This window comes from Geotrypetes seraphini, chromosome 4, assembly GCF_902459505.1.
Source record: "Geotrypetes seraphini chromosome 4, aGeoSer1.1, whole genome shotgun sequence".
In the NCBI taxonomy this organism is placed as follows: Eukaryota; Metazoa; Chordata; class Amphibia; order Gymnophiona; family Dermophiidae; genus Geotrypetes; species Geotrypetes seraphini.
Genome location: NC_047087.1, coordinates 238,707,399 through 238,723,898, shown reverse-complemented (window position 1 = coordinate 238,723,898; position 16,500 = coordinate 238,707,399). Strand labels below are relative to the sequence as shown.

General features: G+C 40.8%; 1 protein-coding gene across 2 annotated transcripts in view; it reads left to right on the top strand.

Annotated features, from left to right (window-relative positions):
• Positions 1-958: 958 nt before the first annotated feature.
• Positions 959-16,500, top strand: part of DNA2 (DNA replication helicase/nuclease 2) — a 93,258-nt gene continuing 77,716 nt past the window's right edge. The window contains exons 1-4 of one of the 2 annotated variants that reach the window (XM_033942266.1): positions 959-1,191; positions 9,101-9,277; positions 10,718-10,904; positions 15,251-15,396. In XM_033942266.1, coding sequence (XP_033798157.1) covers positions 1,112-1,191; positions 9,101-9,277; positions 10,718-10,904; positions 15,251-15,396 — 590 coding nt within the window. In that variant the 5' untranslated portion in view covers positions 959-1,111. Of the gene's footprint in view, positions 1,192-9,100; positions 9,371-10,717; positions 10,905-15,250; positions 15,397-16,500 lie in introns of those variants that run through there. The other variant, XM_033942267.1, reaches the window with a different exon arrangement.

Sequence of the window (16,500 nt, the reverse complement as noted above, 5' to 3'; positions counted from 1 at the left end):
AGGATGAATGGTGGATGTACCCCCTCCCCCTTCTTTTTTAACATTCTTTAGAAAAGCTGAGATGCCAAGTCACGCTCATTTGAAAGATTTCTCACTGGTCAGATCTTCAGTACCACTGATAGCTGCTTTCATGGGAGAGAAGCTTGGTCCACATGTTACCAGTAGGAAGAAATAGGAAAGACCTTCCTGCCTAAGAACATAAGAAGGTGCCTCCGCTGGGACAGACCAGAGGTCCATCTTGCCCAGCGGTCCGCTCACACGGAGGCCCATCAGGCCTATCGCCTGAACAGTGGTCCCAGACTAATTTTGTAACTTACCTCTAATCCTATCCTTATAACCTACCTCTACTCCTATCTGTACCCCTCAATCCCTTTGTCCTCTAGGTACCTATCCAAACCTTCTTTGAAGCCCTGTAGGTGCTCCTGCTTATCACATACGCTCTCGAACCGATGTACATACTTTTAACTGCTGGGTGAAAGTACATTTTCAGCTCAAAAATATTATCCAAATTGCTCCCCATTTTGTCAATATTCTTTAAGAGGCTCCAAAGAAAAGCCGCCGCTATCATTTAATTCCACCTCGATTCATTTGCAAAACAATACAACGTTTAAAGGCATTAGAGATATACACCCTGGATATACTGTCTAAAAATTCTCACTCGTTGGGAGGATGTGAAAAAGCGAATTTCATAAAGCACTCGTTGGGAGGGCTTGAAAAAAAAAAAAACACATTTATTCTCATTGGAACATATACATGATCTAATCTGGAAATGTCGATATAACATTTGTAAATCAATGTTTTTAAAATGAACACACACACATATATATATATAAACTAATTTTAAAAAGAATAACAACTGTTACAGAAATAAGCAGCTGACCGCTCGGAACATTGAGAGGCTATTGAAGCACCAAAATGAGGTTTGGAATACACTGAGAACGGCCCGGTGTGAGGTTTACTTCCGGGTTACTGGCTGTCCTTATCGCGACATTATGAAGTTTCGTACCTGTTCACAATTTCAATTTCTTGGCGCGGCCGGGTGAAGTTGGTCTATCGTTCCCGGGGTTTTAGTGTGACGGGGGCTTGCTTGGGGCCTTCTGATCCTCGCAGTATGGATATGGACGAGAAATGGCTGGAATTGCTGATGGAAAAGAGCTTCACCGATTTGGGAGAAGAAACGAGCGCTGAAGTGTAAGCAACCTCCCTTTCTGTTTTGTTGGGGGTGATAAGGATAGAGATTTTTTTTATTTAACATACGTCTGTTTGCTCCGGTGTGGCAGGCAGTGTGATCGGATGTTGCTGGCTGGGGTAACATCCTTTTACATAGTTTGGCGCACTAAACGTGTCTTCGAGTCTAACTTTTTAATGACCAGAGATCTCTGTCTTTACCTATCGAATCGGGGGGAGGCGATAATGAATCTCCTAATTATGTTTATAGTTCTGTAACTTAGTGAAATCTCGTGTCTGTGTCTTCGATCAGTTAAGTATAATTCAGTTGAAAAAAAAATCTTTTTTGATTCAAGTATGAGTCAAATATTTGGATCAGTATTTTTTCTAACTACTAATGTAAATTATAAAATGTAAATACTCTGGTTCAATGTCTCACAAAGTTTGTTGAGCCGCAGCACACTAAAAGTAGTGGCTGCGGCTCGAGGCATCCCTGATGTGTGTGGCATCGCCAGAATTGTTTTAAGAAAGGTTTGGACAAATTCCTGGAGGAAAAGTCCATAGTCTGTTATTAAGACATGGGGGAAGCCTCTGCTTGCCCTGAATCGGTAGCATGGAATATTGCTACTCTTTGGGTTTTGGCCAGGTACTAGTGACCTGGATTGGCCAACATGAGAATGAGCTACTGGGCTTGATGGACCATTGGGCTGACCCAGTAAGGCTATTCTTATGACATCGCACATGTGTGAAGGCCCTCCAGATGAGCCCTGAGCCGGTAGTGGGGGTTGCCGGCAGGGAAGACGTGAGGAGAGGCACTGACGCCAGCTGATTGCCAGCACCTCTCTTCCCCAGCATCTCGCAGCACACCTGAGATGATGATCTTCAAGCTCTGTCAGCTAAAAATGTCCTCTGAAGGTGGCCACAGCTCCCTTTTATCAAGCTTGGCAGGCAGCAGTAATGTCTCTAAGCAACAGATGCTGACACCTCAGTGGCTCAAGGATATTGCCGATGACTGCCATATTAGTAGAAGGGAGTTCTGGCCACCTTTGGAGGAGGTCCTCAGCTGGTGGTGCTTGGATATCCCCACCAGCTACAGCAAGGGTCAGGGCCAGTGTTGGGACATGGTGGTACCAGGCATAAAATAAAGGAGGGCCTCCCTGATCCCCTTTCCTCCAAGTTTCCCACCTGTCTTTACTATCACGCTGAATGATCCCTCACCAAATACAGAATAAGGGGTCACAAATCAGAAACAAAAATAAGTAGACAAAAATTGAACTGGAATCCCCCCAAAATTAAACTCACCAAATACAACACTAGAAATAAAAACAGAAATGTCTACATGGAGGTCTCCTGAACATCAGCATCTCCTACCTAGTGTCTCAAACTTTTTTAGCTCTGGCACATTATAATTGAAATGATAAAATTTCAAAACCAACAAAAATATTAAATTTGAGAGTTATTTATTTAAAGTCATTTAAGCTATATATTGGTATTTATAACAATGGTGAAACTAAAGTAAATAGAATAGAATTGCTAATCAATGCAATGGATGGGCTTGTTTTTGAGTGCAAATTAACTCAATGTGGCTTGATAGTCAACAAGGAAACACATTTAATCATCCACCATCTGCAGTTATTCTCATTTTTATTTAATTTCTGTCAGAACTGAAAATCCAAGTTCGCAAAGATAAGAAGATCTAAATGGTAGCAAAACCTTGATTGCTTTGTTGCTCAAGTTATGATAACTAATGCATAATAAAATAAAAATAAAATTGCTTGTTTTTAGTTTTCAAGGACTAATTACATTTAAAAAACAATGCTTGTTTGGGTGGTTGTATCCTTACACACACAGACACTCAACATTGACAGACTTCTGTATGCGACGTACATGTCATCTATTCTACTGTATACTTATGAAGGGGATTTTTTAAAATAAAATTCTGGAATCTCTTGTGGCACACCCAAAATCTCTTCAGGCATACCACTATGCCATGACATACAGTTTTGAAAGACACTGATCTAAAGGATGGAAACAGGAGTCTACTTTGCCCTGTTAAGGACATCCTTCAACTGTGAGCTATAGAAGCTATATTGCCTGTAGAATATCAGTTTCGTGTACAACCCCACTCTATTCCTGAACTACTCAGGTAGTCAATCCCATCTTGTGAGATCTCTTGTGGGAAACCTCATTCGCATAGCTTTTTGTTCCTCCTCTCTTACCAATAGACTGCCCTCCTCTTCCAGTTATCTTCCTACAAGCGAGACAGTAGGAGCTAGTCTTTTCTGCTTGTATTTATTTTTCTTTAATGTTGGTTGGCACAGCCTGGAAGGGCAGATAAGCTTCGAAAGCCACAATTTTAAAATGGATCTTAATGGCGATTTCATCTGCCTATATTGAAGCTGGAAAGTGGCCGCCTGTTTCGGTAAAGGAGCACTCCACATGGGCAAAATCTTCTGCGGTTTCCCCACAAGAGATCTGTAGAGCAGCCACTTGGTCTTCTTTGCATACCTTTACAAAGTTTTACAGAATAGATGTGGCGGCCAAGAAGGATTCCGCAGCAGGCTTATCAGTCCCACCTTGAATTTGAAGGACTGCTCTGTTACATCTTGAGTGTTCAGGAATAGAGTGGGGTTGTACAAGAAGGAAAGATTAGGTTCTTACCTTGGTAATCTTTCTTGTAAACCCTTACTCTATTCCTGAGGCCCACCCTGGGAGTTGCTGATTCACTGATTATCTGTCTCAATAAGTACTGGTAAGTTGAGCTTCTGTTTCTTAGACCAGCCTTTCCAAGATTAACATCCGCAACTATTGTGCACTTTACTCCGGGGAGGGGGGGGGAGTGTCTCTCTCTCCTTGATGGGCTCCACACTGTTAGTGCAAGCTGAGTCTGGTTTTCAGTGTTTTTTTTTGTTATTCTATTTACAAAAAATGTTTGATTGTTGTTAAGATGTCTATGTTTATTTAAAATTTGATAAACCGCTCCTGCATTTTTTTTTTAAATAAATCTTTATTGATTTTCAAGTAGTAACAGTGCAATACATATGAATCTGAACATATAACAAATCATTAAAAGCACTTTGAACTTACAAAAATTCAAAAGCAATATTTTCCCCCACCCCTTTTACTTAATCAATAATATAATTGCAATTATTCTCCCAATAAACTACTTTTATTTAAGGTAAAAACACATTCCCACCCTGGATGTGTAAGGAAATCGGACAAAAATTAAAGAAAAATGACAATTATATAGAAGCAATAAAAGATGCCAATGGGCTTCACACCAAATTAAATACATTACTATGCCCCAATATCTCAGCATTCATTTTTTCATATTTGTAGCTGGGGCATAAGTTTGCCCACCAGAAAGAAAAGTTAAGTCTATCATAGTTCTTCCAATTTCATGGCTATTCCCATCATAATTAAGAAAAGCCGGCATTATAACTGCCGGCTTTTCTTAATTATGATGGGAATAGCCATAGGGGGTTTAATGTGTAATAGTGTTCCACATATTATGACTTCATAAGTCAATGGGATTGACGACTCAACATTAATTTGACCCCATATCGAGTTCCAAAAATTAAGTATCAAAGGACAATAGAATAACAGATGATCCAATGTCCCTATATTAAGATGACAATGCCAGCATCTGTTAGATTTAGAACTGTCTAACTTTTGCAAACGAACTGGGGGTCCAAAAAATCCTATGCAACAAAAAAAAACCATGTTTGTCTCATAGAAGCTGACGCTGTACACCTCATCCTCCAAGTTCAAATTCGTGGCCATCGAGACGCAGAAATATACCTCTTTATCGCAGTGCTCCAAATGTCTCTAAGACTAGATTTTGTTTTTTATTCAAGAATTCAGAAATTAATTTATACCACCGGGCGGCCTGATGTCCTAAAAAATCTGTCTGGAAGCATAGGATCTGCAAGCTATAATGAGTTTTTAAGTTTCACAAATCAGGGAACCCACTCTGAATGGCTTTTCTTCAACTGCAACCACTTATAATTTTGAGACTTTGAAATACCGAATAATTGTTGCAGTCATGGAAAATCAAGCAGTTTCCCATTAGAAATAACATCATCTAATGTACGAATGCCTGCCTGCATCCAATGCGAGATCTTACGGCAGCCATTCGGAAAGCAGTGCGGGGCCGAGCGGGAGAGTGTAACGCTTGCTCCTGATGTCCGTGCTGCTGATCTGTGCGCCGCGGGCCAGGAAATAAGGAGGAGCCCAGCAGAGCAAAGGCTGCGAGCACCGTCTGCAAGGTAGGTGCCGCGGCAGGGAGGGACAGAGGGAGAGAAGCTTGCTGGAGCCGACGGACCCATGAGCAGGGGATGGGTGGGCAGGATTTAAAAAGATACCGGGGGGGGGGGGGCTGGCTAGCCTTGGGCTGGCTGACTGGCCTGGGGCTGACTGGCTGTTGGGCTTGAGGCTGGCTGGCTGACTTGGGGCTGTTGGACTGGCTGGCTGGGGGCAGGCTGGCTTGGAGCTGCCTACCATTAGACGTGCCCTGTACCCTGTCCTGGCCTACCACTAGACCACCAGAGGAGGGACAAGGTACAGGGTACACCATTTTGTTCAGAATTTTTTTTTCTTGGTTTTTCCTCCTCTAAAGGTGGGTGCGTCTTAAGTGCAAAAAATACGGTACTTAAAACTATCTACTATCTCTTTATACTGATGGTGTAGTGAAAGATCTAGTTGTGGTGTTACCTTGTCACCGGAAATACAACATGCTACTGTTTTTGACATATTCAATACTAGTCCATGTTCCCCCAACCATTCTTCTATCCTATCCAAACCATCCAAAAGAGGGCTCAGATGTAATGTTGAAAGGGATAAATCATATACCAACAAAATATCATCTGCATAGATATATGTACTGATTCCTAATTCCTGAATTCGTCTTGCAAGAGGACTCAAAAATATATTAAACAGAATAGGTGAAAGGGCTGAGCCTTGTGGTACCCCACAGTCCAATAATCTATCACTGGATGTTGACCCATCCGTAACTATTCTAAAAGTATGATCCCGCAGAAATGCTGCAAACCAATCCCAAATTAAGATGTTTGGTGATATGAGCAGATTTAGACTTGTTTCTCAGGGAGTTCCCCGTACCCTTCTCTTTTCTGTGCCCTCTGCAGGAATGGCTGTCTGCTTTGTCACGCAGTGGAAGTTGGAGGGCAGTCTAGAAGTAAGAGAGGAGGAGCAAAAAGCTATGCTGAGGCTTCCTACAAGAGATCTTACGAAATGGGATTAACCACTTCCTGAATGTTCAGGAATAGAGTGAGGGTTTAGAAAAAGAAGATTGCCAAGGTATGAACCTAATCTTTTCATCCCAACCAGTCAAGTTGGATGTCCCATTTTGATCTCTTGTCATTCTGGGTAGATACATTAATCCACCATTTCCACCACTCAGCCCCCCCCCCTCCATATTTTTATCTAGGCTTTTAACCCTTTACCTATTATGACTCTGTGTTTGTCTCCAGGATGCTTAAATGTTGTCATCAAATTGGCTTCCACCACCTCTGCTTGTAGGCTATTTCTTCAAACATTTATCACTCTTTCAGAAAAAAGTATTCTTTATAATCAGTCTGAACTTCCCTCCCTCTGACTTCAGACCAATTACCATTTTTAAATGTGGATGGTAATTTTCAAAGCCATTTACATGGGCAAAAATTTATCTACCTTGCTAGAATGCAGCATTTCCTTCTCACAGACTTTTATCTTTAACAGGTCACTGGCAGCGGTTCCTACACACAGGGTTGGTTTTAGACATGCTAGGGCCCATGGCAGAAATTAAGGAGAGGGCCCCTGATCTCCCCCACCCCCCTCTTCCCGATATTCCCACCTGCATTTATTACCACACATAAAAAAAACTTTATTCCAGTTGATGATAGCAAACCTTGCCTCTGTCCTCCTCCTCCTCCTTCCTCCCCCACCACTTATCTAGAGCAGAGGTTCTCAGCATGTGGTACGCTTACCCTTAAGGATACACAAACTGCTTGTTGTGGGTACGTACTGCGTGGGTCTCTCGCCCCCCTTCCTGTTTAATGCCCTCCTTCCAGCCCGCTCTCCTCTGCTGAAGCCGACCCGGAAGGCTTTCCTACGATGTCAGAGCTGACATCAGAGGGAAACCTTTGGTGGGCTCCTGCTCCTTCCTGCTTTCAGCGACACTTGTTGCAGGGACGCAGGCAGCTCTTTGACATCAGAGCTGACATCAGAGAGAAGGCTTGTGGGTCAGCCATATGCAGCAGCTGCTCGCGTCCCTGCCACAAGTGCCACTGAAGGAGCAGCTCAGCTGGATGGCCCTGAAGGAAGTGAATGTGGCCCTGGAGTGAGCAAGTAGGGAGAGAAGGGACATAATTTGGGAGAAAGGGATGGAAGGAGTGCAGTGGAACATGGGAGGGGAACGATTTTAGGACAAAGGAAGGGGTGCATAAACTCGGGACACAAGGGAGGGAGGAAGGGGGCACTAACTTGGAATATAGGAGGGAGGGAATAGAAAGGGAGAATTGTTGGGCATGAATGTGTGAGTGAGAGGGAAAAAGATGGTGCACATGGGGAAAGGAAGAAAGGAAAATTGAGTATAGAAAGAGAGAGAGGAGTGAAATAGAGATGCACGGGGAATAAAAGGATGAGAATGAGAATTGTTGGATATGGTGGTGGACAGGGAACAGAAGGACAAATTGAAGGAGATGTAAGGGGGAGGAATGTTGGACATAGTGATGGAGGGAGAGATGAGGCATTGTGCTGGAGAGGGGTGATAGAAGGAGAAATGGGCATGGGGCTGGTGGGCAGTGGTGAAAAATGCTGCACATGATCTGGGGGATGAGAGGGAGAAATGTCAGTAGGGGTGGAGGAGAGAGAAAGAAAATTTTTTCTCATGGAGGGACAGAGAGAGATGTTGGGGAAGGGAATGAGGTCCGGAGAAGAGAAAGTGTGCAGGAGGCAGAGAGAGAGAGAAAAAAAATATTGATGCACAGTCAGAAGGAAGTGCAACCAGAGACTCGTGAAATCACCAGACAACAAAAGTAGGAAAAATCATTTTATTTTCAATTTAGTGATCAAAATGCATCAGTTTTGAGAATTTACATCTACTGTCTGTTTCGCACTATATTTTCCTATTTTTCTATAGTTGTTACTGAGGTGTGACCTTGACCTCTTTGAACCCCCCCCTCCAAAAAAAAATATATAAATAATGAACATTTTCTCTGCATACAGTGTGCTTTGTGGGGTTTTTAAAAAAAAATTTGTGGTTTCCATTATGTATTAATAAGATTATATTGTGTGTATATGAAAAATGAATGGAAGAAATTGATTTATTATAGGGGTGGGTTTGTGACGGAGCTTGGACGGGGGTACTCTGTCAATACTTGTTGGACTTAGGGGGTACTTGGCTTGAAGAAGTTGAGAAACACTGATCTAGAGAGTGAAGACAGATGTAGCAGCAGTCAGCCTAGGTCCCTATGTATGAGAATGCACTCACAGACCCCAGTACTCTGCATGGGTTTGCAGTCTAACATGAAGCCTACACAGGAGAAAGGGCATGGCCCGTGAGCATATCACAGGCACCATACTGACAGCCACCATAGAGCATTATAGAGGTCCATAGGGAGGGGAAGCAACTTTGTTTCTGTGATCCGATTTGGGGTCTGCCCACAGTTAAGAACCAATGCTTTATAAGATATATAACACAGTGATTCTTTGGTGATAATTAGTAAAATTTATTTATTTATTTCATTTTCTATCCCGTTTTCCCCAAAGAGCTCAGAATGGGTTATAGGTTATACACACATAATATACAGTTAAACAGATTACAATTTGCACTAGATTTGCCATAATTACAGTACAAGTTTATGATGCAAGTTTTTATCTTAACTTGATACATACTAGGAGTCTAATACAACTGTTGTGATATATTTTTTTTTAGATTACCAAAGAAAATTCTTTCTCCTGGAACCACACTCTGTAAAGGCTTGAATAACCGATATTATACTTTGGCTGTGAAAGATATGCAAAAACCCGGAGAGTTTCCTGAGAAACACCTGAGTATTACTGCTTCCCAGACTTTAAATGATATGGAACTGTGCATCCTAAAGAATGACTGGTAAAGAGCAATCTGTGTATGAAATCCTAACTGTTATTTTACCATCCAAGGATACAGAAAGATGAAGAGACTTTCACCTGGATTCTGTAACAGGTGCGAGATTGGTGGCTGCCGATTGCGTGTCAATCACGCATTGGCGCCGGTTTCAGTATTGCACCTTGCTTACTGAAACAAGTACAAGTCTTGTTACTTATGACCGATTTATAATGGAAGATATCTAGATTCTCACTATTAACTTTTCAAACTTTTTCTTTTCAACAATTACAATTCTGACAAATCAATACAAGAGCAACAGCTAAACTTTTGTTTTTCAAAATGCATGGTATTCTGAAGGTGGCCAGGGTTTTGTACCTTCCCAACCACTACATCAGGGCTTAAAACCCATATTTGATAAGTTTATTTCTACTCACTGTTGACAGTTGTGACAGTGTTTTGCGGATGATGTTTTGCATGTATGCCCTAAACAAGAATCAGGCAATTTTTTGAAGGCCTATGAAAAAATGTTAAACTTTAACTCTGATCCTTTGATTATGGAAGAGATTTTAATTTGATAATAAATCCCAGTGTCTGCCTGACAAAAAGCATCAAAGAAGGAAATCTTACAAAAATTTAATAGTCATCCAATCTTATTGACATTTTGGAGAATAAGACTGGAAATGAGGGATTATACTTTTGTATTCGCATCTGCATGAATCATATTGTGAAATTAATATGATGTTAATTGAAATCAAAATAGTGTAGAAAGTCCACAAGGTGAAAAATCACAAGTCATATGGTCAGATCATGTTCCTGTTTACCTTGAATTGAAATCTGAAGAGATGGGGTACAGTTAGAGGATCATGAGACTTCTATAAAAGTAGCAAAAGATATACAGTAAGGGTATTTTTTTAACTTAATAATCTAATCTTTAATTTTTTATACCGAGTCATCCCAACAGGAGGGCTCGACTCAGTTAACAAAGTACTGTATCAATAAAATTATACAATGTAATGGCATTTTTCTCTATTTCGGAAAACTATTTTACAATTTTGATTTAATTTGATATATGATTTGGAGAAGTTATTAAGAGGTTGATCTTTTCTGAGTTATGTATTGACTCCTGTATGGATGTTTGGGGATATTTTTTATTTGATTTCCATCTGTCCTCCAAATAAAAGAGATTATATAAATAATCTCTAAGGTGTTATCTTAACAAGCAAGAATTATAAAATATATTTTCCTTGTTTGACTAAATGGTAAGATTTTAACGGTTTATGTGCAAAACAAATTACTTTTGGACATTGTGTAGTCCACTAAGTCACCATGACTGAGCTTGCTTACTCAAGTTCTGTGTGTTGACTCTTTTTTGTTAATATTTTGTAATGTAACAGCACATTAAAAGTGTACTGATTTAGATGCCTTGCAAAGAATTGGGTATAAGCCACAATGTATACTTGCTAGGGACCTGCTTCCAGTAGAAGTTGGTGACATCATTCATTTGGAAGGAGAATGTGACTCAGATGGCACTTGGACAATCGATGGAGAATCTGGATATCTGATCCTGTACCCAGACATTCTCATCTCTAGTACCAGCATAGCAAATAGTATTCGCTGCCTGAGGAGAGCGGTGCTGAGTGAAAAGTTTAAAGTGAGTAAAGTCTTTCAGCAGCATTAATGCCACTGTCTTTTTATTTTGAATTTCTCACCTAGATTATTTAGATAATATCAAACTTACATTGCATCACATTATGTTAAAAAAAGAGTATTTTTAAGAAACAAAATTGTATAATGCACAATAAAGATAAATCACTTAGTAGTCAAAATCATATCTATCGGGAGGAAGTCAAGATGGTATCGGGAAGCAAATACACAGAGCAGTGAACACCATTAAGATTTGGTTCTTTTATGTGTAAACCTGCCCAGAACTGCAAGGTTGAGGCGGAATAGAAATCAGTAATGTAATGTAATGTAAATGGAAAGATGCAGAGCAAATCTACCTGCCAAAGAATGCCTCAACCCCTTTTACTCAGCAAACCATAACATCTTACACTGTTCCTGCGAATATGGGTGCAGTATCGAGTCTGGAGGGCACTGCATTTGAAAATGCAGTCACTAGCGGCTTGGAGACCTCATTGAGCCCAGACTCTCGCAAGACTCCTCAATGAGCTGATCCAGGACGAGTCCTCATGGTTCCACAACCAGTAACAGATGTGCAAGATGCTGCTGAATATGTCTGCATCGGCGGGGCTCCTGAGGTGACTCAACTGGACTTTCTTTTAATGCTCCAAGAAGGTATGGTTTGGGGAAGTGATACCTGGGAGAAAGCAGCCCCACAGACTAATATTGGGGCTGAGAACCAGGCATTAGAAAAGGAGTTGTAAAGAAGAAAAAAGAAGACATTGGGGGATTTGTGGGAAGCATTTGGAGCTTTGGAATGTTCAGTGGTTCTGAAAGTGGACACATTTATGGAAATTTCCAACACTAATCTGACTCTAGCAAAAAAGAGTGAAGGATTGTTGAGTACTCAAGTGAGAGACTGGAGACTTTAGAGAAAACAGTAGGAGAAATGAAAATGTGTCAAATGATGTTAGAGAGAAGAATTTGATTCATAAAAACTTAGAAGTAATGGAGAACTATAATAGAAGATTAACCCTCTGCTTTATAAAGCTGCACTAGCATTTTTAGTGCTGGCCACCGCGGTAACAGCTCCAATGCGCATAGAATTCCTATGAGCATCCGAGCTGTTACCATACCGGCTGGCGCTAAAAACCCTAATGCAGCTTTGTAAAGTAGGGGTAAATTTGAGATTTATTAATTTTCCTAAGTCTCTCTTAATATCATCCATAGACATGATAATAAAGTATTTTCTAGAAGTTCTTCAGATTTCTAAGGAAATGTTGCCACCATTGACTAGGCCATTTTATGTGCCTGTAGGAAGACTAGAATCTGAAGTTATTAATCTAAGGAGAAGAGATGAGTCTATGGATTTAACAGAGATTCCTGGAAAATTCTCAATCTGTAAAGTCTGTGAAATCTGCTTTGATTGTATCATTTGCATTGGAGCTAGATAGGAATTGGATACAAAGTTTATATTTCCACTTTAAATCTGTTTCTTTTTGTGGTTGTATGTGATGGTGTTTTCCTGATCTGTCTAGGGCAGTGTTTCTCAACTTCTTCAAGCCAAGTATTCCATAAGTCTAACAAATATCAAATGAGTACCCCCAACCAAGGTCCGCCCCATACCTGCCCAAACTCCGCCCTAGACCCCCCCCCCAATAATAATAGTGCTAATTGTAATGGTGTACATCTGAGGGTGCTGAAGGAACTTAGGGAAGTTCTGGTAGCTCTGCAGACTGACCTTTTCAACGAGCCTCTAGAGTCAGGAGTGGTACTGGAGGACTGGAGAAGGGCGGATATGGTTCCTCTCCACACAAGTGGAAGTAAGGAAGAAGGGAATTTCAGGCAGTAAGTCTGATATCTATGGTAAGCAAATTAATGGAAACGCTTTCAAAAACAGAGAATGGTCAAGTTTCTGGAATCCTGTGGATTACAGGACCGGAGACACCATGGATTCACTAGAGGTAGATCTTGTCAGACAAATCTGATCAATTTCTTTGACTGGGTGACCAGAGAATTGGATAGAGGGAGTGTGCTAGATATGGTGTATTTAGATTTTAGCAAAGCCTTTGACAGTGTTCCACACAAACGTCTCATAAATAAACTGAGTGCCATTGGGATGGGTCCCAAAGTGACGGGCTGGGTCAGGAACTGGTTGAGTGGAAGGCGACAGAGGATAGTAATTAACGGAGATCACTCTGAGGAAAGGGATGTTACCAGTGGTGTGCCTCAAGGTTCTGTTCTTGAGCCTGTTCTTTTTAACATTTTTATAAATGATATTGCTGAAGGGTTGTCGGGTAAGATTTGCCTCTTTGCGGTTGATACTAAAATCTGCAATAGAGTAGACACGCCGGATAGTGTGAATAACATGAAGAAAGATCTAGCGAAGGTTGAAGAATGGTCTGAAATTTGGCAGCTAAAATTTAATGCTAAGAAATGCAAGGTCATGCATATGGGCTGCAAAAACCCAAGGGAACGGTACAGATTAGGGAATTAAGAGCTTATGTGCACAACAGAAGAGCAGGACTTGGATGTGATTGTATGTGATGATCTTAGGGTGGCCAAACAGGTTAAAAAGGTGATGGCAAAAGCTAGAAGGATGCTAGGTTGCATAGGGAGAGGTATGGCCAGTAGGAAAAAGAAGGTATTGATGCCTCTGTATAAGACTCTGGTGAGACCTCATTTAGAATATTGTGTACAATTCTGGAGGCTGCACCTTCAAAAAGATATATAGAGGATGGAGTCGGTCCAGAGGAAGGCTACCAAAATGGTGTGTGGTCTTCATGATAAGGCGTAAGGGAACAGACTTAAAGATCTCAATTTGTATACTTTGGAGGAAAGGCGGGAGATATGATAGAGATGTTTAAATATCTATATGATGTAAATGCACATGAGTCGAGTCTCTTTCATTTGAAAGGAAGCTCTGGAATAAGAGGCCATGGGATGAAATTAAGAGGTGATAGGCTCAGAAGTAAACTAAGGAAATACTTTTTTACAGAAAGGGTGGTAAATGCATGGAACAGTCTCCCGGAAGAGTTGATGGCAACAGATACTGTGTCTGAATTCAAAAGTGCCTGGGATAGGCACATGGGATCTCTTAGAGAGAGAGGAAGAGATAATGGTTACTATGGATGGGCAGACTGGATGGGCCATTTGGTCTTTATCTGCCATCATGTTTTTATGAAGTAAAAACCTAATCTTTCTTTAGCCAAGCTTGAACTAAAGTATTTTTTTTCATTGTCTTTGATAGTGTATTGTGTGTATGTGGTTCTTAGCTTTGACATGAATATACCAAAGAACATAAGTAGCACTGGTTCCCTAAAGGGGACATGCTTGGACCTTTTTTTGAGAGTCAGATGTAGTCTATTTATTTAGACTGATCTGGCAGGACTCAAGAAAAGGAATTAACAGGTAAGTTGAAATTTCACCATCCATTTATTGCAGAATATCTGTGTACATATTGTTTACAGATAAATTTGAATGTTATGATCTGTATGAACTTCTTCATATCTGGTCACAACTCTTACAAACCCATATTGAGTACTGTTGGGTAGCTCCTTGCAGGGGATTCATATCTTACGTTTTCAGCTTTCTGTGTATTGGTACAAATATGCGCAACAGAAATTATCCTTGTTTGTGTTAAATTTGTACAAATAATGTTTTAGTCAAGTTACCGTATATACTCAAATATAAACCAGGATTTTTGGGCCCAAAAATAGGGGTCCCGGTTTATATTCGGGCCAGCGGCCCCCTCCCAGACTCATTATAGGCCGCCGCCAGGCTATGCACCTTGTCCTCCTCCCTGCCTGTTGTAACTTCTCTGCCGATCCCTGGTGGTCCAAAGGTGCAGCGGGAGAAGCGAGCATTCCGCACTGCTGCTAACCCGATTGGTTGGTGGCTGCCGCGAGTTCTGGTTTCTTTAGCCGCTGAGCGGCACCAAGCAGGAGCACGCTTTGGCGCTGCTCAGCGGCGCTGAGCGGCTTCCTGACTAGCTACCACAAATTCTCACTTGGTGCAGAGCTTCGCAGGGAGGGGGCTGGGTGCAGAGCCTGACAGGGGATGGAGGGAAGGGGGCTGAGTGCAAAGCCTGGCAGGGAGGGGGATGGGTACAGAGCCTGACAGGGCAAGACACTTGAATATTAAGCCACCTGACTTATATTCGAGTCAACCATTTTTCCTCTTTTTTGGGGGGGCGAAATGGGGGTCTCGACTTTATTTGGATCGACTTATATTTGAGTATATATGGTACATTGGCTGTCTTTGGGGGGGAAGAAATTGCTGCTTACATGACTTGAAAAAGTATTTTATAAGTTACTTGTAAATTTAAAAATACGTGTTTCTAAATAAAGAAATTTGTCAGTGTTTATTCTTTTGTAGGTTTGTGATCGTGGATCACTCCAGATGCTAATTGGTACAATGCTGCATGACATTTTCCAGACAGCTGTAACTAGTGGCTTTACCCAGGAAAATCTACAGGAGATAGCCTTTAAAAAGGTGCATGGGCCAAAATACCTTAAAGAAATGTAAGTAATTCCAACAAGATTAAAGTCTCTAACACTGAGATTTGCTGTGCTGAAATAATGGCTTAAATTCAGGTGCTTAAAATGCTAAAGCAAAGAGGAAAGGCAAATATCTGTCTCTTCCTTCCTTTTATTGGGTATAGGATGTATTATGATAACAGAGGGAGTTCATGAGCCTTGGAAAGAAGGCTGTGCATGATAAACAGATCAGCATAAAAGCTGTTAATAGGTTGCTAATTAATCTCTATCCATCTTAACTGGATAGATTGGATAGACCATACTGATTTTCATATGTTATTTAAGAGCATAAGAAATGCCGCTGCTGGGTCAGACCAGTGGTCCATCGTGCCCAGCATTCCGCTCCCGCGGCAGCCCTTAGGTCAAAGACCAGTGCCCTGATTGAGTCTAGCCTTACCTGCCAGTTCAGCAGGAACTTGTCTAACCTTATCTTGCATCCCTGGAGGGTGCTATTCAAAATGGGAATTATAATAAATTTAAAAAGATCTGGGGGCCATTGACATCTTACTGTAATGAATAGATACCATTTTCTGTTGAAAGTTTATTTGCAAATGGGGGGAGGGGGTATTTTAAAAGTTACTGTAGGTTTATTTCATAGAAAATAATACTTATATTTGTATATTTTTGATTAAATGTTAAAGGAAAGGGTGGGGGATGGGTATAAATTTATATTTTTTATTTTATTCTAGTAAGAAATACAAGTGATGTATTTAATTCATATGTTTTATAATTTGTACACTTGATGTAAGATTTAAAAATGAATAAAATTTTTTTTTTTTTTTTTAAAAGGTAAGAACCTAATCTTTCCATTTTCCTGGTTGGAGGAATATTATTACTCCACTTCTTTGTTTCTCATGTGTGACCAATGCCAACATCACTGCCTGCATTGGTTGAATGTCCAGTTATAAGCATAACCTTCTGACTCTTCAATTTATAGTATATCTTTTCACTAGTGTGCTTAATGATTTTCCATATTCTTTGTTCTTTCTTGCCTGCCCTCTCGAACCCCATTCAGTACTAACTCTTTCCCTTCAAATCCTACACTCAACTCTTCTTGTCTTTCTTTTTTTTTTTGTTTGTTTGCTGAAT